This window comes from Gymnoscopelus microlampas (genome assembly GCF_963454915.1).
Source record: "Gymnoscopelus microlampas genome assembly, chromosome: 3".
NCBI classification, from domain to species: domain Eukaryota; kingdom Metazoa; phylum Chordata; class Actinopteri; order Myctophiformes; family Myctophidae; genus Gymnoscopelus; species Gymnoscopelus microlampas.
Window position 1 is genome coordinate 8,450,507 of NC_139940.1, and position 23,953 is coordinate 8,474,459.

A 23,953-nucleotide genomic window follows, 5' to 3' on the forward strand; every position below is an offset into this window, starting at 1 on the left:
TAGGCTATTTTCAAACATTTTAGTACTTTTACTTTTGGTACTTTAAGTACATTTTGATGCCAAATTGCCAATACTTCTGTACTTTTACTCAAGTACATTTTGAATTCTGCACTTTTACTTGTAACAGAGTATTTTCATATTGCAGTATTGGTGCTTTTACGTAAAGTAAAGAATTTGAGTACTTTTTCCACCACTGTGTGCGTGTGCGTGTGCGTGTGTGTGTGCGTGTGCGTGTGCGCGCGCGCGTGTGTGTGTGTGTGTGTGTGTGTGTGTGTGTTTTGTGTCGTCAGCCCCTCGTTCTGAAACCGGGAACCGTCCGATTCCCAATCGACCGCTCCACCTCCTGAGCCATCGCTTCCCCGAACTAAAATGCAGCATTATTGATATTAGCAAAACAATCCAACCAGATATCTTAGTATTCTTCACTGACAGGGCAATTGTGTCTCTTTAGGGCATCGCAGTTGCGGCCACTTCCGGGTTCCACTACAAAATACTCAATGCATTTTTCCCATTGACATTTCCAAAAATATTGATATCAATTATTTTAAGCCTAGAATCAAGCCATCCAGGGTCCTGGTGAATCATGACCATAAAACGTCTGATTCTGTGAAAAAACTTTTTTGAAAACGGCAAAACAAAGGGTATTTATTAAATATAGTAGATCGTATAATTAAATATGACATTTTAAAAATCACAGAAAAAAATGTTTAATGGTCATGATTCACCAGGATCCTGGATGGCTTGATTCTAGGCTTAAAATAATTGATATCAATATTTTTGGAAATGTCAATGGGAAAAATGCATTGAGTATTTTGAAGTGGAACCAGGAAGTGGGCGGGAACTGCGATGCCCTATAGAAGTAAAACACTGGTTCTCAACCTTTTTCAGGCTGTGACCGCCAAAAATAATCATTATGTGAACTGGGGAGACCCCCCCCCCCGGGAGACCCCCCCCCCCCACACTCTGACAAGCATAGCACTTACATTTAGTTTGACTCGGTTCCCGCAGATAAACATTGTATGAAAATAGCTGATCTACAAGCTCACAACGCCGAGGCGGTGTGAGCTTGGCGTTGTGAGCTTGTAGATCAGCTATTTTCATACAATGTTTGCCGCTTTTCTTTGGTAATATTTAACAATTTGGCCAATGTTTGACCATTTTTTAAGTATAGTTTGTTGATTACTTTTGACACAATGACAAATTCATGTCAGAGGTATTAAAACATATTTTTACTTGTTACTTTAGAAATACACTTACTGTATACTGTGACTGTATGTTAGTTCAGGGGTCTTCAACCTTTTCAGGCCAAGGACCCCCTAGCTGAGAGAGAGATGAAGCAGGGACCCCCACTATATATTACATCAAATTGTGTTGCAGACATTTAACGACTTAAACCGTCAATACTTAGTAAACTTTCACTCTGTACTTGGTCTGCTCTTTTTTTCCCCTCTTAAAATAGCAGATCTGCAAAAAAATTGCAGATCTACAAGCTCACAACGCCTCGCAGCGCGAGGCGTTGTGAGCTTGTAGATCTGCTATTTTTGGCTAAAGAAAATGGATGCTAGGGTTCAGGTGGTTAAGGAAAAACAAATAATCATATCACACAAAGATTTGGCGGACCCCCTGTAGTGACTCTGAGGACCCCCTAGGGGTCCCGGACCCCCTGCTTGAAGACCCCTGTGTTAGTTTGTTTACTGTTGCGTGAGAAAACAATGTTGCACGTCAACCAAATCATCTGGTGACCCCCTAAAATCATATTGGGACCCCGCCTGGCGGTCCCGACCCACAGGTTGAGAACCACTGCTTATAGAATATGGATTTCTGTTAGAGGGCTGTGTGGCCCACTGGGTTCTTCTCATCCTGTGTTTATTGACAGGGAGAGCAGGAAGGCTCAGAGGGAAACGGGAGAAGAGTCTGGTGGGATTTGAACCCCATGCAGGCCAGTAGGGGGTGTGACTCTGGAGATGGTGACCTTGACCCATTCAATGCGGGAACGCATCTCAATCATTTTGGTCGCAGTCTAGAGCCCTGCTCAGGCAGAGAGGTTCAGAAAAGGCAGTCAGTGGCAGTCTGCAAACAAATAGGATAAATTTAGTACAAAATCTAAACTTTGTGCTCAATTTGTACTTGCCTGACCGGCAGGCCTAGACAGGTCTCATTTGCCCGCCGTTTTTTCCCCCCTACTTGCCTCCTGGCAATCGGGCAACCGTTAAAGTCGGACCCTGTAGCATTCGAAGATTGTGTAAGTAAGAAATAGTCTGGCTAGAGAGACTAGTCGAGCAGCAAATGGTTTGGCTGCAGAAAAGTGCTGTGTGACACTTTTTTCCATTCGAAGCTTTGACGCATCATCTTGTTCGAGTGACATTCACTCAGTATTTCACCAGAGCATGCAGTACAAGTATTAGGCTTGAGGTAGGATTTCAAAATCACATGAAGGAACATTGAGTTCAAAAACTTTTCAGGCCACGACCCCCCAAAAGAATCATATTGAGCACTTGGAATTGTAGGCATTACATTTAGTTTGACTCGGTTACAGAGGTAAATATTGTGAAAATAGCTGATCTACAAGCTCACAACACCTCGCAGTGCGATCAGCTATTTTCACAATGCTTCTGTCCCGACCACCAGTTTGGGAACCACTGGTGTAGAGAACAGGCAGAGGTGTGCATGTAAAAATTTGGCACGGCTCAGCTCAGCTCTCTGATCAGAATTGACATCGATTCTGAAACTGAACCGTGCCAGGATCTAATTGGATTATGCGATTAACCCATTGAGACCTGGAACTGTGTCCTTTTTAGATTTGAGCTAAAAAGCATTATTTTACACTTTGGGCTATTCAAAAATAGCAGATATACAAGCTCATAGCGCGGCACCGAGTGCCGCGCTATGAGCTTGTAGATCTGCTATTTTTGAAAATTCGTGAAAATGTGTGCAAATCTTTGAATATATATATTTTTAAAGCGAACATTTTTAACTCAAATATTTGCTTTTGGGGGGTCCCTGGAACAACATATTTTGATGGGGGTCCGCGGCCAAATACATATAATTTTGGGGGTCCTTGACATGAAAAAGATTGAGAACCACTGATATAGAAACAAACGTTTTTCAGAAAACTGTTGAGATTTAGGAGACATGTAGAATCGGCTTCAGGTCTCAATGGGTTAAAGTGCAATTTGGCAGAAGAACACATGCTGCACAGCAGTGAAACATTGGCGCCAAATCCACAGCTTAAATAATAACCTAGACGCTGTAGTATATTTCTCAACATAAGATACACATTTAAGTCATATGTTAGAATTATTACAGGTCTACTTTGTCCTGTACAGACAGCAGACAGAGAGGAGCCTGGTGGGGGTGACAATTAACATTGGCTATTGTTCTAGTTGATAGACATAGCGGCTATGCATTTGAGATCAAGGCTGACACCTTTCCTGGCTTCATATAGTTGCAAATGTGTGGGGCCAGGGGAAGTGGGGGTTCACCTTTGAGGGCTGTCACACCCAACACGTACCTCCTCTTATTCTTTAGATCTCACTACTATAAGTATTGACCCAAATGTAAGCTAGTGTGTGTGTACCATTCAGGGCCGAAGGGCCGCCTGTGTGGACCTCAGGGTCTCCACAGAAAGCTGTTGTACTTTGTCTGTACTATGATGAAATAAACTGGAAGAAGTAACCTCACTGCTGGAGTGATGTCTAATCCATTCTTCAAACATTCATTCACATCTCTGGAACATCAAACTAACTTTACAATATGGCGTTGTTGGCAATCAGTATAGTGCAGTAAACCTGTAAGTCTGTGGCTTTTAAGATACCACAACGCTAACATGGCTGTCTTTACCCAGAGGCCTACTATACGTGGTTGGCTCGTTAACGTCTTTGGAGGTCATAATTAATCCTCATCCCTCACTGTGGTTGTTGCTAAGTAACTGATGATTTGAGGTCATCTGATGTACAGTAGAGATGGGCTTCCATGCCAACAACGACCCCCAAATAGCTATAGCCTCCGGCTGCACACCCCCCTGCTGTGAAATGGATTCACAGTGCGACGTGTTGTGGCTTGTCTGTAGATCAGCTATTTTTGCTATTTTTGAAAGTCTTTGAATATTTGGGGAAATTTGTGAACAATTTTTGACAATTTTGGATTTTTTGACAATATCGACATGTGCAAAATTTGCCATGCCTATTCTGGGGCGAAACAACTTTCAAAATGTTTCCGTCTATTTTCACTCTTTGTCGTACAACACAGCATATAGGGCCAGTGGCGTTTGCAGAAATTACATTTAGGGCAGGCGAGATCCCCCCCCCCCCAACAAGTTAACAACACAACAACACTACCTGACTACAAAACTGAAAAACGTTAATAAAAACAATAATAACTTATAAGTATAATCAATGTATGTATTTTTATTCAAAAAAAAGCAGCATTACAGAAAAGGCGAACATGATGTGCTGCACAAATTATTGACTCATTTCAACATTGCGATTACAACAGTAACAATAACAGCCAAATCAAATAGTTTTCAAGCATGTAGTGATGTCTCAAAACATGAGACGACAGGGGTTGCTGCACTTGAAAATATCTATAACTGAATCGTAGTTCAGACCTTCAGTTAAATCTCTCTCAAACGCTAGGAGACATAGACAAGGCCGCCTGCCTTGCCTCTATGGTGGGTACGCCGCTGTATAGGGCTTAAGTGGTTAAATGAACACGGATGATTTTACTGTAGTACTTGTCTAAGCCCAGTACAGCTGTGTAGTACTTGTCTAAGCCCAGTACAGCTGTGTAGTACTTGTCTAAGCCCAGTACAGCTGTGTAGTATGTGTCTAAGCCCAGTACAGATGTGTAGTACTTGTCTACGCCCAGTACAGCTGTGTAGTACTTGTCTAACCCCAGTACAGCTGTGTAGTACTTGTCTAACCCCAGTACAGCTGTGTAGTACTTGTCTAACCCCAGTACAGCTGTGTAGTACTTGTCTAAGCCCAGTCCAGCTGTTTAGTACTTGTCTAAGCCCAGTACAGCTGTTTAGTACTTGTCTAAGCCCAGTACAGCTGTGTAGTACTTGTCTAAGCCCAGTACAGCTGTGTAGTATGTGTCTAAGCCCAGTACAGCTGTGTAGTATGTGTCTAACCCCAGTACAGCTGTGTTTTGCTGACTCATGCTGAGGCTGGAATGATGCTGACATCACAACCTGCTGACTCATCACACACCTGCCAGTCAGCTGAGCCTCCAGAGGTGCTTAATGCCGATTTGTAGAATTGCACTCTTTTTGGCGTGTGATTGGTGAAATACCCCTGTCAATCAAGTAACCCCTCCCACACTCACAGCATTGTTATCAGTATGTTATCAGGACAATCGATCACGTCGAAGCAAAACGATTCTTGGCCTTGTCATTGGACAAGACGTCTTTAGCAGCACACGCACGCACACACACACACACACACACGCACACGCACACGCACACGCACACGCACACACACACACAGAGGAAAGTTGAGCACTTCCACTTAAACCAAGTTCTGTCAACCATGTAACCCCTATTACAAAAATAGCCGATCTACAAGCTCACAATGCAGCGCATTGCGACGTGTTGTGAGCTTGTGGATTGGCCATTTTCACTGTCTGTGAAATTATTTCAACACATTTTTTGAAAATCCTTGAATATTTTAGATAATGGCATTAGGGACGTTGGGTTGAAATGCAGTTAAGTTCATTTATTCGTTGAAAGACTGTTGGCATGTTGTTCAGGTGGACATCAAAAAGAATCCAAGGCACACCATTCAGTTGAAAAAATTAAAAAGGCTTTATTGTGGCATGGCTGGCATAGCTTTAAAGTAACTCCAAGTAACCACAATGTGTTTTGGTTTAAAGAGCCTTCATCAGTTGCCAATTGTATCCAATCAGGAGAGAGAACCTATATATCAGCTTGCATTTTATAGTGTTCCATTTTCAATTTGGTTCAGGTTGGAATTGGTTTTCCAGCCTAAAATGTGTTTTCTGTTAACTAAAGAGCAGGAGAGATGGTGAGAGACTCCTGTTACTGAACAAACACTCTATAGCAATGACTACTATCAAAAACCTTGAGCTATTTAACACTTATTTTAACAAAAAAAAAATCACAAACAAATATATATTGTTACGTCTTGTGTACAGGTAAATAAGAGTAAAATGAGTTATTCATTTTGTCATTCTAGCAGCATTAATAGAAGTAGTAATGGTTAACATCTGAGTGAAGGAGGGGGCCGCATGTGGCCCCCGGGCCGCCAGTTGCCCATCCATGTATGCTCCACACCGTGCCAGCAACTAATTGAATCATGTGATTAGCTGCAATTGGCAGAACACACTCTGCACAGCAGCGACACACTGGCATCAAACCAGTAGCTTAAATAATAACCTAGAATGTAACATGGCTGAGTGTCTTTACCCAGAGGCCTAACATGGTTTGGTCGTTAACTGAGGTCATATTAATCATAATCCCTCGCCGTGGCTGTTGCTAAGTAACTGATGATTTGAGGTCATCTGACGGTAGTGTATGTTATTATCTTGTGCGGGGGTCTTCCAATGTTTTTCAGGCCAAGGACCCCTTAGCTGAGAGAGAGATGAAGCAGGGACCGCCACTACATATTGTATAAAATGTTGTCGCAGAAGACATTTTTGATAGTTTTCATAGATAGCTTCATAGACTTGTTTGACAGCACTTTCATTGTGTAGCGTTGTGTTGGATTCAAGTTAATTTGTGGTACGTATTTGTGGGAGAGTGAAATGGCTGCATATTACCAAAAATCTAAATCCTAAAGATTTTTTTTTTTTTATTCAAGATTTTTCAAAAATAGCAGATATACAAGCTCATAGTGTGGCACTCGGTGCCGCGCTATGAGCTTGTATATCTGCTATTTTTGAATAGCCAAAGAAATCTAAAGTGACACAGATGCGTTCCAGGTCTTAATGGGTTAAAACAACAGAGTTGACCAAAGTGCTGCACATACCAACTATAAAACATGATGCAATACAAAAACAAACAAAATAAATCAATACAATTTGAACAGTTATGCAAGTATCAATCAGGGTTTTAAAAGCTAAGGAATAGAAATGAGTTTTTAGATGGGTTTTAAAAACAGGTCGTTTTTGGGAGCCAGCCTGACCTGGCGAGGTAGCTGGTTCCACAGTTTTGGCGTTTGACGCGAGTTCTGTAGCACTACAGAAATCAATAGGACACCAATATCAGTGTACCACACCATTACAGTAAACGGAATCACAAGTTGTCTCGCTCACAGAGCACAGAAGCGACAGGTAAAGCTGATGGACAGTATTTGACTTGATATCATGTCCAGGTAGCTTGCAATACAACCCAGAGTTCTTCCAACGTTCAACAACACTTTAAAGACCACTTTAATGATGATTCTAAAAGACCAGACGTGACAATGTTAAAGCTACGATCCGTATGTTTTATGTCTGTTGTCTCCCTCTCTTGACAGAGAGAGGTAATTGCAACGATGCCCGAATTACAATCATTTGACAATGGTGCGTCTCAGTGTCCAATCTGATGTGCCGCTGTGTCTGCTTCAGTTCAAATACCTTTACTGGCTTTGTCAGCCTGCAGTGGGTGTCCTTGTCCTACCTGACACCAGGGTCTGAATGTCTCAGTGGAAGAGTAGAGAGACCACCCCCAACCACTGCAGATGTGCTAGTTATATTGTATTTACACACACTCTGCCATATAACCTTTTTATTCATTAAAGTAAGTCCCAGATCGTAGCTTTAAACACAGCCCTGAAGTTAAGTAATCAAAGCCAGGATGGTTGCAGTCATGTGGTCAGGGTTTGAACCACCAGTGTGCCTGGTGTATGGAAACTCACTATTATAGGCCTTGTAGCCTACTAAAGGCCCAATCAGTGATGCAAATGTCAGCAAAAGCTTCTCTTCTAATCGATCTACATGATTCTTACTGTACGTCTTCTAGGAATCTTAATTAATGCAGGGAAGTGAAACATCTACAGACAGTCTCATCATCCTATGATGAACTGTTACAAACAACAAATTATTTATCAATTGACCTTTTTCACCAGATCGCACCTTACCTCAGAAATCTAATATAATTATGAGGTTTGACAAACGTTGTTTGTTTACGTGTTTCTTTGTTTTGGTTTCACATTTTCAGAAGTGGCCGCTTTTAATACAATGTTCGGGGAGCACTTAAGGGGTTAAGGGTCTTGCTCATGGACACTTTGGCCCCTTTTTACGATGACATATTGTGGACAGCGTGACATGCAGTACATATAAACACAGACAGACTTATTACAATAGCTTTGCATCGCTTCACGGCTCAACTAAAAATAGCAGTGTTTTTATTCTGACCCTAACCCTTGACCCCTAGTTGATTGACTCCGCCCTTGACATGACTAACAATATAGACAACAGATCAAGCAGTTTTAAACTGTATGGTTTGTTTACAATTTTTGTAAACTCTGGAATAAAACATCTATATGTATATAGTAAACAGTCTATCCCATCTACACATCAAACTCTTTAAGAATGTACATGAATACAACCCTATAATTCTTAACAAAATAATGGTTAAATCATTCCATTAACATGTCATATGTTCTCTTCTTTTTTTCTCCTAGATATTTCCAGGATATCATCATACTATGCTGGTGAGTGAACTTCTATTTTGAAGCTGCTTTCCTCCTGTAATTGGGTGCATGGTTGAGCTAGCTGTAGCGTAACCATATCATTTGATACTGCACTGATTGATAACCTGCAAATTGACACAGAAAACAACATTTTAGACAAAGCTCCCGGCCTCATTGAAAAGACGATCGATTCTGGAATTGATTGAACCGTGTTAGTGAGTATATGGTTGACACTCTACTCTAACCATTAGACCAGTGGTGGGCAATGGGCAAGTCTGTATAGCCGATCTACAATGTCACAACGCGTCGTGGTGCAATTGCTATTTAACCCATTCAAACCGGGAACACGTCTGTGTAGCCCCTTTAACCATTATTTTATACTTTGGCTATTCAAAAATAGCAGATCTACAAGCTCATAGCGCAGCACCGAGTGCCCCGCTATGAGCTTGTAGATCTGCTATTTTTGAAAAATCGTGAAAGTTTGTGCAAATCTTTGAATTTAATGTATGTAAATATATAAATGACACAGATGTGTTCTCGGTCTTAATGGGTTAATGAAAACTAAGGATTTAGGTGGATCTCAGGATCGATCGACCCACATGGAAATGGTGTGGCTCCAATGTGGATATCAGACTTCATGTGACCAGGCTGTGATGTCAGTCGTCAGTGACGTATCTATGATGTATGACTCTGAATTTAGGCGTTGGTTTTCAGCGCGTGCACAGGAACGCTACGCACACCAAGGTCTTTGCAGCGGCGGACTGGCCATTTGGCGTACCGGGCAAATGCCCGGTGGGCCGCTGGTCCAGTGGGCCACTGGGCCCAAAAAAAAAAAAAAAATTTTTTTTTTTTTTTTTTTTTTTTGAAAAATATATTTTTAAAAATGTTTTAGGGTTATTACGGTCATATCCGAGTCCCTTGGCCCAATTATTAGTTACGTTAATGTTTGGGCTGGGATGCTTTCCAGCAGGCGCCTCAGTGCGGCCGCAGAGTTCATGTGCAGGGCATGGGCTGGCTCAGTGAAACGCAACCCCCCCCCCCCCCCCCCCCCCCCCCCCCCCCCCCCCCCCCCCCCCCCCCCGTTGACAAAATGGGGGGGGGGGGGGGGCGGTCCGGACCAAAATGCCAGGGCTGAATTTCGGTCCCAGTCCGGCCCTGGGTCTTTGTAGTGATGCCAGCCCACAGCAGAGGGATCCGAATGATAGTCTGGCCAATACTTTATTCTGGATGCGGAGTAATGAAAACCAACGTTTCGGTGGCTAACTGCCTCCTTCAGGGTATGGGTTTCAGCACGACCACGGCCCATTTGACGTCCATTATAGAATTATTAGAAGTAAATATTTAAAAACTATATATATTTTTTTTAACTTTTTGTACTGGCCTGCTGGCAGCATGCATACAAAGTTTGAATTGGTCCCACACACACACACACACACACACACACACACACACACACACACACACACACACACACACACCCTGTCATAAATGGCTAGCCTTATGGCGATGCCATAAAAACAAAAATAAAAAATAAACACGCTTAATATTTGACATTTTCACCAATAATTACATGCCAAAAACAGAGATGCCAGATTGAAAGTGGTCAAAATAAATATGTTTAGGGTGTAGAATATGCCTCTGTATTGGGAGATGAGTGCGCACAAAGTACTTGCTTTTGTGTATTGCAACGCACGCGTTTAGGAACCACTGTATTAGACCAGTGGTTTCTTAAAGTGGTCTTCCAGGGACCCCAGGGGGTCCTTGAGGGGGGCTCCAGGGGGTCCCCAGCTAAATGACTGGTAACTCAGAGACCGTGCAAATGTAACCAAATGCCATGGCCCTCATGCATAGTAAACTGAGGGTCTTTGAACAGTGTTGATTTCATCGACTAAAACCATGCCGAAAAACGCTCGTCGACTACCTTTTTTCCCTGATGAAAACTAAACATAAAACTAAATAAAAACTAAGCTTCTATGACCAAAACTAAGACTAAATATACTGACAATTTTCGTCAACAAATAAAAACTAGACTAAAATGTTAGTGAGGGACTAGTGGAGAGGAGATCCAGTAGAACTAAAAGACGAGTCATTTTATGTTTGGTTGCGCTCTGAAAATAGCAGATCTACAAGCTCACAACGCGTCGCAGCGCGACGCGTTGTGAGCTTGTAGATCTGCCATTTTCAGCATGCAACCAAGTGTAAAATCGGCCATTACGACGCCATCAAGGCACTGACAAAATATTTTTTAGTCGACTAAATCAACTGTAGTTTTAGTCGACTATAATCTTATATTTAGTCGACTAGACTGAAACAAAAAAAATTCAGATGACTAAAATATGACAAAAACTAAACAGAATTGTATTCAAAAGACTATGACTAAAACAAAATGAAAATTTGCTGTCAAAATCAACACTGATTTGAGTTCAAGAGGCACTGCATTAGACGGCGCTAATGAGCAGTTGTGACCATGATGATCGTGTAGAAACACAAGGCCAGTCTAAGCGGCATGATGCAGTCTAAAAGCTGCAGTCAGTGCAGTGGTGTGTAAAACCTGCATCACGTCCCGTCACGTGCTGCTCACACTGTAATGAGTGCTGCTGGGGGTACGCTGCTGCAACCCAAACAAAACCATGGAAAGATCCCTGCAAGTGGTTTGAACTTGGCTTAGACAGAGAGAGAGAGAGACAGACAGAGAGAGACAGACAGACAGACAGACAAAACGCATCTGTGTCATTTCTAGATTTGAGCTATAAAAGCATTATTTTACACTTTGGCTATTTTTGAAAAATCGAGAAAATGTGCAAATCTTGGAATATATATATATATATATTTGTAAAGCGAACATTTGTAACTCAAATCGTTGCATCTGGCGGTCCCTGGAACAAAATGTTTTCAGATGGGGGTCCGTGGTCCTTGATATGAAAAGGTTTGAGAGCCACTGACGGCAACATAGGTTTTTTTTCAAAAAACTGTTAGGATTTAGAAGACATTTTGTAGAATCGGTCTCAGGTCTTAATGCGTTAAAACGCAAGAAAGCCAGCGGATTATAATTCCATTGCGGTCCTTTCACGTGTATGTGTGTAAATGATGTGGTGATGTGATGAGTGTGTGTTTTTTGCACTCAAGTCCAAGCACCCACTGGTGCAAGAAAGTGTCCTTGTGGGGAAAAGTGTGGGTGTGTGCCTTTCACACTGGGGGTGGGGGGAGATTCCTGAAAAATACAGGTGGGGGAGGCAATACAAAGAAGAGAAGGGTTGTAGTAATAGTGTATGTATTGCCGTGTGTGTGTATATAAAATACAGTATATATGCTGTTTTGTGTCTTCGTTTTCCTATCACTACTGATGTTTATCATGTTACTCGTTTAACATGCAGTTACTATGCTGCCCTGTTCACCCTCTGGTCAAATGTGTGTGTGTGTGTGTGTGTGAGAGAGAGAGAGAGAGAGAGAGAGTGAGAGTGTGAGTGTTTTTAATCAACCCAAAGCTGAATGAAGCGTGGCCTGATTAGCATATCGACCGTCCAATCAGCTACCTCAGTCAGCTTTGCATTGATTGCAGTTGCAAGTTCTCTCTCTTAAAACCTTTTTTTACCCTCTCAGTCACGCTCCTCTATGTACATCTGCTCTCTTGTATGCGTACTCCCTCTGTTGGTCATAAACTCTCTCTCTCTCATTGGTGCACTACTTTAGACTAGTAAAGGATTACGTCGGGTACAGTGTGTGTGTGTGTGTGTGTGTGTGTGTGTGTGTGTGTGTGTGTGTACAGTATGTGGCTGCGGCAGTGGTAGTGTGTGTGTGAGGGTGCGCAAGCAGCTGCTGTGGTAGCCTGTATGCTGGACGCTATTTCACGGCTACCATAAAACAAAATCATACGGACGGACAGACAGACAGATGGATGAACACACAGATGGATGGACACACAGACCACGGCATCAGTCCCTCATCGTGCTGTTGTTTACCTTCCTCTGAAGCCGTGTTGTTTATTTTCCAGCTGTCACTCTGACACTCTGCCTTTCAGCGAAGGCTTCGACTCTTTCCTCTCTCTTTGTGTCTCGGTTTCTCTCTCTTTCTCTCTCTCTCTTGTCTTTTGACATCAGACACCTGCACTGACCTGTTTAGCTCCTGCAGGCAGATTGCGGTGTGTGTGTGTGTGTGTGTGTGTGTGTGTGTGTGTGTGTGTGTGTGTGTGTGTGTGTGTGTGTGTGTGTGTGTGTGTGTGTGTGTGTGTGTGTGTGTGTGTGTGTGTGTGTGTGTGTGTGTGTGTGTAAAAAACCTCTGTAGGTACGTGAGGCTGCTTCTCCCCAGGGAGGTCGTTTTATCTCAATTCATCCCTCTCTCTCTCTCTCTCTCTCTCTGCATCTATCCATTGCCTCTTCTATTGGTGTTCTGTTCTCTCTCTCTCTGTCTCCTTCCACATCCTCCTCTCATCTACATTCATTTATCTTCTTTGCCGCCCTCTCATCTTTTCTCCTTGTTTGACCGCTCCTTCCTTCATTTGTTTCCTCCACTCCTCTCCTCTACCCCCCATGTCCTATTTTCCTCTCTCTCTCTCTCTTTAAACTTCCTCATCTCTCTTCCTCTCTCCTCTTCGCGGGGAGGAAACGCGGTGTGGCGTGACTGGCGTCGTCGGAATAGGAGTTCCTGCATCTCCAGGGTTTCCTGTCTGGAGGGGTTCAGATCATGGTGATTTTGTTGCATTGGAGACGTCGGTGAGGTTTCACAGTGCGGAGATATTGGATATTTCTTTGTCTTTTTCTTCCGCTAAGAGCTCACGTTTGTCTGCTGCTGCAACCTTGATGCGTTCCTCGTTTTTTGGGGGGGAATTTACATTGAGGATTGATCAATGGGACTTAAAAAGAAAAAGACTTGGCTGAAGATCTGAAACGGATATCTTGAGGACAATTGAACTGGTTTTAGATCAAAGGTTTATTGTTTTTGGAACGATCCCTATACTTCCTGATCCAGGCTGTGTTTTACTGTAGGTTTGGCTGATTTGACCTCAAAGAGATATCACAATATTTATGGACCAAACATAACATTTCTGAACGATCTCGGTCCGTTACATTCTAAGCATCATTAACGTACCCCCATGTTACTTTGTGTACCGTATTTCATTTTGTATACTGAAATGACACTTTTGAGGTCAACCTGGATTTGGAACCGTGTCTTCCATGTTGGATCAATGTGGTAACTTAGCAACGGTCCTGGCTATGCTATAGGCTACCAAAGCAGTGGTTTTGTGAGGTCGGGATCAGACTGCCTGTATTGGCCGTACAGTAGTGGGGAGTGGATAACTTGATGCTCAAATAGGACGCCTCGACCACAGCACGACAAAGACGCCGAGCGATTTTTCCGGAAACTGAAACGAGCAAGAAATGGGTCGAGAACGGGATGCCTTGATGCACGCGGTGGTCTCTCTGTCAGCCTTTCGATAGGAGCGTGGGTTCTTCAAGTATAGAATCATGAAGAAGACGGGCATTGTATTTCAGTCGTTGACAACAAAGGAGATGAAGTACATACATGGTCCTGAGGAGAGAGCCCTGCAGAGACCGCCGTCCTCTCTGTCTCCTGCTGCGGTGTAGTGATACTTGCTGTATCATCGCCTTTTTTCCCGTACAGAGGATATTCTACCTGCTGTCAGTCAGTCCATTAAAGGAAACTCACTTGGCCCTTTTATTCCGTACCAGATTGATTACAACACTGACATTTCTTTTTTTTAATATGTATTTTGACTGAAGTGTTGTTCCCTGGCATCTACTGATGATCGACTGAGTCATTTTTTCGCCTCTGTATCAACGACGTGTGACCTGGAGGACGACGGACTCCAAACTGATATTCTGGGTGTATGCTTTCCCCCCCATTTGTGTTCTTGTTTGTTTTGGAGATGGCTTCCCCCCCTCCCACCCCCGTGTAGAGCCCAAGGTGTAGCCAACTAGCTATCTAGCCAGGGTAGCTAAGGCTAAGCTAGCCAGCCTTTGACCCCCACAGGGCTCTCTCTATGGTGTTGTTGTATGAGCCCGGCGTTGTTGTCTGGGCCCCACGGCGGCCTGGTCTGGAACAGCTCCCCCTAGAGCGCACACATGGAGGACAGCGGCTGCATCCCTCTCTGCTGGAGCAGAGGGGCCTGCATTTACGCACAGCACCCGCTACCAAGTAGGTACTGAATAATGGGAGCGTAAGCGTACCCGTGTTCCCTCGGCCCCGTGTTCTTTCAAAAAACTATAAATCTAGTCTCTATGCACAGCAGCAGCAGTGTTGATTTCGTCGACTAAAACTATGACGATAAATGTTGGTCGACTACCTTTTTTCACTGAAGAAAACTAAATAAAAACAAAATAAAAAATATGCTATGATGACTAAAACTCAGACTAAACATATCACAATTTCGTCAACAAATAAAAACTAGACTAATATGTGAGTGAGGGACTAATCGGAGAAGAGATCCAGTAGAACTTAAAGTGAAGTCATTTTATGTTTGGTTGCGCTCCGGTGTTGTGCTCTGAAAATAGCCGATCAAGCTCACAACGCGTCACAGCGTGACACATTGTGAGCTTGTAGATCGGCTATTTTCAGCATGCAACCAAGTGTAAAATCAGCCATTGCGACGCCATCAAGGCACCGCCAAAATAGATTTTAGTCGACTAAATGAACTGTATATGTGGTCGACTATAATCTCATGATATTTTGTCGACTAAAACTAGACAAAAACTAAAACATTTCAGATGACTAAAATATGACTAAAACTAAATAGAATTTTATTCAAAAACTATGACTAAAACTACAAAAATCAAAATTTGTTGTCAAAATCAACACTGCACAGCAGGCTCTGTTCCATTCTGGTCAGACAAGAGTCAGAGTGCTGATTATTGTGCATGTTGGCTCACTGGAAACACTCTGCTACACCAGTGGGTCTCAAAGTGTGGTCCAGGGACCCTCATGGTTCCTTGAGGGGGGGTTCCAATTGGCCCCTTAGGGTCGTGTAACTCTGAGAGTGTTACGGGTCCATTTGTTTCCATTTTGGACTCTCTCAGAGTTAACTTTGAGGTATTTTTTTTTACTTTACTGGAGTATATCCAATTTTCAGTACTTTTACTTCTACTCCACTACATCTCAGAGGCAAATATTGTACTTTTACTCCACTACAATTATTTTGTACAATGCGTCGCGATGCGATGCATTGTGAGCTTGTACATCTGCTATTTTCAAATGATTTTTATACATTTGAAAACTTGTGAAATGGGACATTCTGCAGAATGAGTACTTTCTACTTTTGGTACATTTCGATACCTTTAATACTTTTGTTCCTTTTCCTTTTAAATTAAAAAGTTTGAGAATCACTGTGCTACACTTCTGTAAATGGAAAAAAAGAGGCGTAATTAGTATCATTGGTAAGACTTGTGAAGGAAGTTAGGAAGAGGCCCAATTTCTTTCCATTATGGCTGCTGTGCATAGAGCCTATTAGGGAACATAGGCATGGCACAATTATTTAGTAGTAGCACAAGTATGCACCACCGTTCTATCACATGTATGTACCGAATACTAGCACAATAATGAATACTTTATTAGCATGTGGAGACAGTCTCTCCTAGGAATGATATACTTACTGTAGATGAACCTTCGTTTACTGCACATATGCATAATATGTTTTATGCATACACTCGACCCTATAATTTATTTCATTACATTATATTACATTACAGTCATTTAGCAGACGCTTTTATCCAAAGCGACTTACAATAAGTGCATTCAACATAGGTAGGCAAGGAAACTACTAATCACCAGAAGCATTAAGTGCATTCTCTTCTAAAACAAGCAACCAAGAGTATACCTAGCGCTAACTTAAGTGCAATATAACAGCTACCTACTTTCTTAAACAGATTAGACAAATAGGAAAATCAAATGAGCAAGAGCTAAAACAAATAAGTGTATCGACAAAACAAGATATAATAAAACAATAAAACAAGAGTTTGTACAACTAGTTAACAACAAGTAGGCAAGGCAAAGAGGACATCAGTGGGAAGTTCATTCCACCACTGTGGGGCCAGAACAGAAAAAAAGTTGTGACCGTGTAGATCAGCCAGAAGGACCACTGACCCTTTCTTTACATCATTGGTTCTCAAAGTGGGGTCCGGGGACCCCCAGGGGTACTTGAGGGGGTTCCAGGGGGTCACCAGCTAAATGATGGATAGGAACCAAATGGACCTTTATGTGTCTGTAACACTGAGAGTGTCCAAATGGAACCAAATGGACCCGTTAGGGTCCATTTGGTTCCATTTGGACACTCTCAGAGTTAAATTAACATTGATTTTACAATATAAATTGGGGTCCAAGAGGTATAAATGCCATTAAATGGGGGTCCGTAGCCTAATGCATGTCAAACTGGGGGTCCTTGAAATTAAAACGGTTGAGAATCACTGCTAGAAAGCCGTATAAACCTTCTCTTATTGGGGTCCCTGGCTTATCTTTTCAAATGGGGGTCCGCGGGCTAATAAGTGTCAATTTAGGGGTCCTTGCCATGAAAAAGTTTGAGAACCACTGCTTTACATGATGTAAGTAAAGACTTAGTGAGTCTTCCATAATGAATTATGTCTTGTATGACTGGAAACCACTGGGTTAGATACATACAGTAAGTGCTGTGGTCTTCCACCGGGTCACGTCATAGTTCTCAGCAGAAGAATGGAAGAGCTATCGCTGCATCTCACACCACTTAAACCCCATATGGGTAGCCGTCCCTCAGGGCTCAATACTAGTGTCTTTTCTGTTTACTGTTATTGTAGGGAAAGCTTTCCTTTCCCCTCAATACCGATGCTGGGGTTTAAGTGGTTAAACCTTAAACCTTTTTCCCTCTATACCAAATCTCTTCGCCAAAAAATAGCCGATCTACAAGCTTACAACGCGTCGCGACACGCTGTTAGCTTGTAGATCGGCTATTTTTTCCGAATGTTCGACACGTTTTGATCTTGTAGATCTGCTATTTTTGAATGTGAATCCTGAAAAGTAACAGTTTTGGACATATGAGGTTTCCACCCAACAGAGACGGTCTATGGAAGTAATGCTGATTGGTTTATAGTTGTAATTGCAGTGATGTCGTAATGTGTTGAGTGCTGTGGAGTCACGGGCTGTGATTTGATTGGTTATTGGGTGCAGCTGGGGGAGATATGGTTTGTAAAGTAGGCCAAGTGGCTGTGATGTCACTGGAAACACACGCACACACGCACGCACACACACACACACACACACACACACACACACACACACACACACACACACACACACACACACACACACACACACACACACACACACACACACACACACACTCCATCACCAGCCAATATTTGTGTAGTGTGGGCCAACTTTCTCCTGATAATGCATTCATTTCCAGGAGAGGAGAGGAGAGGGGAGAAGGGGAAAGGAGGGAGCAGAGAGGAGGAGAGGGAGAGGATAGATTGGTTGAAAGATGAGACGGTGAAATGAAGGAAGGAAGGAAGAGAGGTGGTTGGAGAAACGGAACAGAGGATCAAATGGAAGAGAGGATGAGATGGAACAGAGTGAACCACAGGAACACATGAGAGAAAGAAGAAGAAGAAATGATACAGGAGGAGAGGATGGGTGGAGGGCAGGAGAGAGTGATGGAAAAGGGGGAAGAGACAGAGGAAGAGGAGGAGAGAGGGATGGACAGAGAGAGAGAGAGCAGAGGACTGCTTTTCTCCTGGGTGGTTTCTAACACCAGTAACCCAGATATTTATTAGATACTGGTGACAGACTTGATACTGTGTGTGTGTGTGTGTGTGTGTGTGTGTGTGTGTGTGTGTGTGTGTGTGTGTGTGTGTGTGTGTGTGTGTGTGCGTGTGCGTGTGCATATTTTCATTGTCCATAATGTACAACCAGCTTTATTTAGAAATATTTTCTTTCACATCAGAATGTAATGATCATTAGATTCAGAGGAAAACCCACCCAGTCTCCCTCCCCAGATAGAGTTCAGAGTGTGAATGAATGTAGAATAGATGTAATTTGCATACAGATGTGAGGGACTTAATTGAATTGACTACATTTAAAAATATATATTTCTTTTTAAAATAAAAATCATCTCTCTCACACTCATGCCAGTGTGCCAGTGATCACCCTCCCTTGGCACCCGTGCCTAAGGTTGCCTATACCCCTGGCCTAGTTAGTTCTCTGCTTCTTAACTAGTGGGTCAGGGCCCAAAAGTGGGTCATGAAATCCTCCAACGGGATGCCGGTGGTGGGTAAAGAGAACACCAGTAACCACTTAAGCCCTAGATCTGCTATTTTTGAACATTTTGTAGATGAAAAAATACAAAAATTATAAATAAGGTTGAAAGTGGTTAATATTATGTGATGTGTTTTAATGGATCTAATCATGTTCAAGTCAAAATCTCAGTCTCAGCACGAATCACTAGCCCAGGGGTCTTCAACAGGGGGTCCGGGACCCCTAGGGGGTCCTCAGAGCTACTATCGGGGGTCCGCCAAATCTTTGTGTGATAGGATTTAGTTTTTTTTACATTAACCACTTGAACCCTACAATTCCTTTTCTGAGGAGAACATTAGCCGAAAATAGCAGATCTACAAGCTCTCAACGCCTCGCGCTGCGAGGCGTTGAGAGCTTGTAGATCGGCTATTTTTGACAAAGAGGCTATAGGTGTGGAAAAAATAGCAGACTAAGTAAAAAAAAAACACTTTAATCTGAAACACAATTTTATACAATATAGAGGGGGTCCCTGCTTCATCTCTCTCAGCTAGGGGGTCCTTGGCCTGAAAACGTTGAATACCCCTGCACTAGCCTAGTTTGAGTTCCGCCTGCATGCCTACATGCACGTGTGCGTGTGCGTGCGTGTGTGTGTGTGTGTGTGTGTGTGTGTGCGTGAGCATGAGAACATGTGTTATATGTTATGTATGCCGTGGTACCAGGTAGAGATGGGATTTCAAGTCTGCAGCCACGGTGCTCTGCTGTTGGTCCTAAGAGTAAATAACACAGCAAACAAGTAGGGCTGCAGCAGTCCATTTACTCGATCATACAAATGAATCGATTTTAATTAAATCATTTAGTTGTGAGCTTGTAGATCGTCTTTTTTTCTGTAATTTTGCGCGACACCACTTCACAACAAAGTATAGCTTAAGTATAGTTGAAGTGGTTAATTAGACTAATTTCTTTATTCAGTTATGAAAATGTATTGATTCCCCCCCCCCCGATTAATCAAAAAAGTTATAACGAGAATAAGACTAGGAAGATAGCCGATAGTTGCAACCCTGAACACAACATGCTATAGACACTGTATTCACTCATTCATTACATAAACCTACACAACATGCTATAGACACTGTATTCACTCATTCATTACATAAACCTACACAACATGCTATAGACACTGTATTCACTCATTCATTACATAAACCTACACAACATGCTATAGACACTGTATTCACTCATTCATTACATAAACCTACACAACATGCTATAGACATTTAATCCACTCATTCAGTAATAAGGGAGAACAGTATTACTGAACCAAACTCTCTATAACAACGATTATCATCAGAATATAGAGCTACTGTATTCAAGAGTTATTGTAACAGAACAATATCACTCACACCTCCTTCAGTCAGATTATAAACCAGGCAGTGACACAACGTGGAATACCTGAACACACATGACCAACACTTACAGGCAGCTTTACACATTCCTGTTACAGATTTACTGCAACACGTGGCCACACACACACACACACACTAAAAACACTGAGGCTATTCTACACTGCAGATGTGGTTGTGTAAACACTGTTACACATAACGGGTACAAAGTTTACCATTATGTCATAATGTCTGGAGTATGTGCTGAAAGGAAGCTCCTGTACTGTTGTCATATGTTGTTGCTGTGCAGTGCTGGATGTGAAAGCTTGTAGAGATCGACTACTGTTGCTATTTCTTTTTTTTATTCTTTTTTTAAGCCATTTCGTAATAGGTGGCGGCAGAGGCTATAGCTATTGGTAGAGCTGGGCGATTCAAATCAATATTTTAAACTTTTGCTTCGATTATAATTAATTATGTCAAAATATTATGAAAATTTGCAGATCTACCACGTCACAGCGCATCGCGATGCAAAGCGTTGTGAGATTGTAGAACAGCTATTTTCATTAATTCTGCACACCACCATTGTACAACGAAGTACTATAATACAGGGCTAATTGATTTAGTTGATTATAAAAAAGATTAATCGATTAACCAACATGAGCAAGATTAACTCTCTCACTGCCAGATTTTAATAACAGTAAGATTTTATTTCTGGCTGCGTTTGCCCACTGCCAGCGATTTTTCGATTTTCTTACCTTTTTCAAGTAGTCACAGAATATTTATCTCCAGTATGAACCGAGTCGAACTAAATGTAATGCCTCAACTCCTACAATGCCAAGTGCTTGTCAGGGTGGGGGGTCCCCAGTTCAAACATGATTATTTTGGGGGGTCGTGGCCCGCTACACCGCTGGATTCCTCTGTAAAACACAGCTGTAGGGCTGTCTGTATCACTTCATAATGGCATCAGATGAATGCAACACACCACAGACAAAGGCCCCGTATGATGGTGATAACGACGGAGTGATTGCATTGGTTTATTTTAACGGGATTAGGTAAATAATACCATGAGATGAGTATTAGTATAGCGCTAATTTAACTTGCGCAGTAGCGCTGTTGTGTTCAGATGCTAACTGTATGAGTTTTAAAGAGATTATTATTATTGCTAATCCCATCAGACAGAGAGACAGTTGTAATCCGATCCTCTCTAATCCTTCAGATTACAGTCTGATACCAGCCAGACCACAGCACAGCTACTGTGCAACAGTAGACTACGTACAGTTTGAATGAATTTAATAGTGGACTGTCAAGTGGGTGATGGGATGGTCCCGACGGGGATTGGGGACAAATAACTACTTCAGTAGAAGGATATTGTTGTTGTTTTCAATGAAAGATTAAGAGTCCAGAAGAGATCATGTGCGTTACAATACTGTATGAGTCTTTTAATTAATTTATTCATTCAACCAAAAGGTATTTAAGATTCTTGGAGAGATCATTGAGGGAGACCCTCATTTAGAATGATGCAGAGATTACACACACACACACATATATATATATATATATATATATATATATATATATATATATATAAGAACAGGAAAACGATAAAATAATGACCATCTTGCCATATTGTCACACTTAATACAGGGCTAATTACCATTGAAATCAATAACATTACACAGCTTATTGATTGCGAACGCGGAAGGAGGCGCGGCGAAGCCGCGCCTCCGCCCAAGTGGAGCATACTATGAAACTCTGCTCTCATTGTGTCTCTGTCTGTCTGTCTGTGTGCAGTATGTGTGCACTGCACTGCCTGTGTGCAACCAACAGAGTGGCGCCAGAGTGCAGTCAAAACACACACACACACACACACACACACACACACACACACACACACACACACACACACACACACACACACACACACACACACACAGTCCGTAAATGCACAATATTTTCGAGCTGCGTTCGCTTCCAGCGTTCGCGCGTCTTACTTGTATAATAATGATTGTATCATTAATTATACTACATACTGCATCCATAGTAACATGAACAGAGGCAGACAAGTGGTGTGTTTAGAATAGAATGCATTCATTAACTAATCAGAGTATTCAATACAGCAATGTAATAAAAACACACACACACACACACACACACACACACACACACACACACACACACACACACACACACACACACACACACACACACACACACACACACACACACACACACACAGACACACACACACACACACAGACACACACACACACACACACACACACACACATGAGAGAATGCTGAATCAGGTCACAAAATACATAATATTACACTTTCATTTCAGTAGCTACGTACGTGTGTGTGTGTGTGTGTGTGTGTGTGTGTGTGTGTGTGTGTGTGTGTGTGTGTGTGTGTGTGTGTGTGTGTGTGTGTGTGTGTGTGTGTGTGTGTGTGTGTGTGTGTGTGTGTGTGTGTGTGTGTGTGTGTGTGTGTGTGTGTGTGTGTGCGCGCATTCGCACATGCGTGCGTGCACATGCGTGTTTGCTTGTGTGCGTGGATGCGGACGGATTCTCTTTGTCTTTGAGGGAACTGTAGGTCAAGTAGTGAAAGTGCTGAATCGTCCAATTCTCTCTCTCTCTCTCTCTCAGCCAACACAGCTGCATTGTGTGCGTTGGGTTACTGTCAGTGTACTTCTGTCATCTTAATGGGGCTCTCTTGACTTGACAGCAACATTTCTGCTAAACATTGCAGGTTTTCATATTGAAATTCTAATGTGAGTGAAGTGCACTGCCGTGCACACGGTCTAGACGGCTCCTCTCTCTCCGCAGCCCAAGTGCAGCAATGCAGCAGGCATGAGACAAATGAAGCACACTCCCATAGGGGGTTTTCAAAGTTCAACATTTATTTAAGTTCATCTTACTATAAGCAGGTATTATAGAATAATCAGTAACAACATTTTAACCACTCAAGTCCTATAAACTTCAGCATACGACGAATAGCAATAAATAATAAAATAGCTATTATTTGTACATTTGTGAAAATTGTTTCAATTTAAAACATTGTTGCCTTTAAGGACAGGCGCATAATAGACACACTAGGTTGAAAGTTAAAACAAACCGCACAAGAGATATGAAACTCTTATCTGTTATTTAAAGGGGCTACACCATGAATTTCATTTTTTTTTAGGTTTTTATTATTTTTTGGGCTCCCCAGTGTCTCTTGTACCCAAAAAAATATTTTTTTTTAACATTAAGTCATTCATGCTCATTTCATGGATTTCCTGAATGGGCGTGTCTGAACAGGCCATTTCAGAATGGCAGGGCAAGTGATGTCACTTGCCCTGATTTTGCATTGATGATGGCCAGACAGAATTGCTCAGTAGCTCCCCCATGCCCAATAGGACGTTTTGGTATTGCAGCTGAAAAAGCTTGGAATGACAGACAGTCAGATTGTGAGAAAAAATATCTGGATGTTTTTTAGGCTTACAACCTGTTTAAAACGTATTAGGGGGCAATATTTATATATAATATATTTTTTTTTAATTCATGGTGTAGCCCCTTTAACTAAGCGGTCTCAGACAGCAGCGCGGCCGGCAGGTGGTTTGGATTACTTCAGGACAAGTCCTGTGTCACGCACGTAGTCAGTCAGTCAACCAAACCCTAAACTCACAAACAATCACAAGTGTACAGCGGCCGGTCACCACGGCGACGATGACTCAGCAAAGGCACGCTG

General features: G+C 42.3%; 1 protein-coding gene across 4 annotated transcripts in view; it reads left to right on the plus strand.

Annotated features, from left to right (window-relative positions):
• The window catches only part of LOC311039254 (focal adhesion kinase 1-like), a 129,629-nt gene that overhangs the window by 15,006 nt on the left and 90,670 nt on the right, over nucleotides 1-23,953 (plus strand). For 3 of the 4 annotated variants that reach the window (XM_084048986.1, XM_084048987.1, XM_084048984.1), the window contains exon 2: nucleotides 8,625-8,654. Coding sequence is in view for 3 of the 4 variants with exons in the window: in XM_084048987.1 (XP_083905113.1) it covers nucleotides 8,625-8,654 (30 nt within the window). In the remaining variant the exon portion in view is untranslated. Of the gene's footprint in view, nucleotides 1-8,624; nucleotides 8,655-14,663; nucleotides 14,787-23,953 lie in introns of those variants that run through there. The other variant, XM_084048983.1, reaches the window with a different exon arrangement.